General features: G+C 55.4%; 2 protein-coding genes across 2 annotated transcripts; both read left to right on the top strand.

Annotated features, from left to right (window-relative positions):
- Positions 1-159: 159 nt before the first annotated feature.
- Positions 160-520, top strand: LAESUDRAFT_765466 (uncharacterized protein; the record flags this gene model as incomplete). The annotated part of the gene is made up of 3 exons (XM_040913684.1): positions 160-289; positions 329-370; positions 432-520. 3 exons carry the CDS (start codon positions 160-162, stop codon positions 518-520), a joined length of 261 nt encoding a protein of 86 aa, XP_040757234.1.
- A 1,033-nt stretch (positions 521-1,553) lies between these two features.
- On the top strand, positions 1,554-2,406 carry LAESUDRAFT_765467 (uncharacterized protein; the record flags this gene model as incomplete). Its single annotated transcript, XM_040913685.1, has 4 exons — positions 1,554-1,636; positions 1,706-1,771; positions 1,833-2,077; positions 2,144-2,406. The coding sequence occupies 4 exons, from the start codon at positions 1,554-1,556 to the stop codon at positions 2,404-2,406; spliced, it is 657 nt and encodes a 218-aa protein (XP_040757235.1).
- Positions 2,407-2,702: the final 296 nt, after the last annotated feature.

Consider the following 2,702-nt stretch of genomic DNA (forward strand, 5'->3'; position numbering starts at 1 on the left):
TCGACCATCGCGTCGGCCTCCCATGTGCCCTCGATTTTCCGCGTTTCCGGGACGCGCGTCATGCTCTGCTTCACGTTGCTCACGATATCAACCTACACGATCATCATGCCATTCGCGACACGTTCCCGGACCACGGTACAAATAAAACTCACCATCACGATGTCAAGCCTGCATGGTGCTTGCCAGCCCATGCCGGATAACGGTCGCGCGGAGTCATTGCATGCCTTGAAGCGGTCGCATGTCCTCCAAGTCCGGCGCGCTCAGCATACTCACGCGATCCTGACCGAACGTAAGCCATGGCGTAGCCATCCGTGCTTACCGTGGATAGTTGCGGAGCTCGTGGGCGCGCATGCGCCCATAACGTCGATAGGTACGCCGATCTTTCCTTCCAGGTCTTCATTCTACTGATCTCATCCGATATGGTCAGAAAGCGTCGACCGAGAGCAGACTTGAAAAGACGCTCACCCTGCCCGACAAGCGCGAGGTCAACAAGCGTGGCGCGTTCATTGCGTCAGGTTGACGATGGACCATATCCATTGCAGCGAGCTGGTTATGCACAAAAAGATGCTATCATGGACGGCCAGGATGGTCTTTGGAACGGCGCGGAGTGGGCTAGATGGGCGGGTGGTGATTGGGATCACGTTGGATAAAAGGGAGAGAGAAAGACGATGAAGACGAGGTTCGGGATCGGCGAAAATGCTCATTACTGAGCGGGAAAAGGTGAGTGATGGATGGAGTTACATGCTATAGGATATATAAGTAATGTTAGTAGCGTGTTAGAGAGAAGACGAAATGGAAATGGAAGGACTTACGGGAGCTGGTGTTGTGTGCTTCAAAACGACTAGTGCGAGACCCTCCATGTAAGGACTATACTTTAAAGTCCTCTCTGCCGTGTACCAGCCCCCCTCTCTCACATTATCTGCGGTCGTCCAAGCTTCCTGTGAGAAGAAATATATTCGCGCGCTCTGTACACGGTCTGTCCGTCGACATCCGTCTGCGCGACTGCGAGCACGATGCGCGCGAGGAGCGTTCACGACTCGCATCGCAGTGTCTCTGCTGTCGTGCTCAATGCAGCCCTCGCTCTTTCCCTCCACACGACGCGGAGTCTCACCGTCAGCGAAGGGAGGGGCACTCACCTGCAAGTCAATCCATGTCCTCACCCGCCGCCTATCACGAACACTTGAAAACTCTCCACTACAGACCCCTGGCTGGCTCGCTGCACTCATCCATATGATCGTTGCACATACCTTGATCCTAGAGGCACCCAGCTGGACAGGGTGCGCGAACGGACCATATTGAGCGCCGAGTCGTTGCATGTAGGTGCGTGTTCTTCGTCTCTGAGAACATAGGCGTCGATGGACAGGAAGCGACGAGCGGATGGAATGGAAAGCAGAGAGCGACGTCGATGAACAAGAAGCGGTGAGTGGATGGCAGAGTGGAGCGCAAGTTGGACAGTGGACGCGTTAGGCGCGCGAATGTCGACATCATGATCTCTGGCTCTGCTGTACACGCCACTCGACTGGGCTGTAACCCGTCTCGTCGCCTCATCCGACATGCGGCCTTCCCTGCTGTCTCTTGCCGCTGTGGCCGCCTGTGTGCTCCCCATATACGCGCAGTTGATCACCACTACCGACGAGTGAGCGTCGCCTGCTTTTTGAAACCGACTGCGCAGCGCTTCCGGGACTGACTGACACCGCACGCACAGGTACGGCTACACCGTCGTCGAATTGATCACGCTCGATCCATTAGGCCTAGTCACGACATCCATAGAGTGCGTGCATATAGCGCACTCGATGGTGGGGCGATCGCTGATACGGAAATTATGCATCTAGGTCGACTATTCTCGCGGGCGCGTTAACGGATACGGCCACAGACACAGACACGGAGCTCACTACGGCTCTTACAACAACGGCGAGGACTACCGCGCCGACGACGACTACCACACCGCTGACGACGACGACGATGCCTGTTGCAATCCCGACGACGACGACGACTACGCCCGCAGTGGTCGTTGGGGCACCAACATCAACCGAAGCCGGTCTCACCACCTATTATTATACCACCACGGACGCAGCAGGTGTGCCCTATCATCAATAACTATATCAATGCCCTATGTATGCTGACATCCTTTCCACTACACCAGGCGCAACCGAAGTTATCCTCGCGACCTTCACCCCCACCTTCGCACCGACTACCATTCCCGCCGCGCCTTCCCACACAGGCACTATCCTCGACTACAGCCAATGGCTTAGCCTAATTGGCGCTTCCTCTTCAGCTACCGTATCAGGGGGTTCGGAACTCTCATCCAGTAGCGGTGCGAGCCCAAGATGGTCCACGCAGCGCGGATGGATGGGCGTGGGTACGGTGACCGGGCTGCTGGGCGGAACGTGGCTTCTCCTGGTGTGAAAGGACCGGACCATCGTATCCTCGTGTCGATCTGTACGCGTCGGATGCTACAGTGACATGCTTTACAGTATTTAGTCGACCTCCGCGCGGACACTTTTATCGCGTTCGCTTTTGCTCCAAGTTCCTGCATCTGCTTAACTAGCTCCTTTACTGCTCTCATTGACTTCATCGTGGACATGGCAATTTACATTACTTTAGATCGAGCATGTTATCGAGCATGTTAAACCACGGAACATTGCACTTGCCCATGACAGTCTCTTCTACACTACTCTTTTCGAAGAGAGGGTAGGGCCACA

This window comes from Laetiporus sulphureus (genome assembly GCF_001632365.1).
Source record: "Laetiporus sulphureus 93-53 unplaced genomic scaffold LAESUscaffold_225, whole genome shotgun sequence".
Lineage (NCBI taxonomy): Eukaryota > Fungi > Basidiomycota > Agaricomycetes > Polyporales > Laetiporaceae > Laetiporus > Laetiporus sulphureus.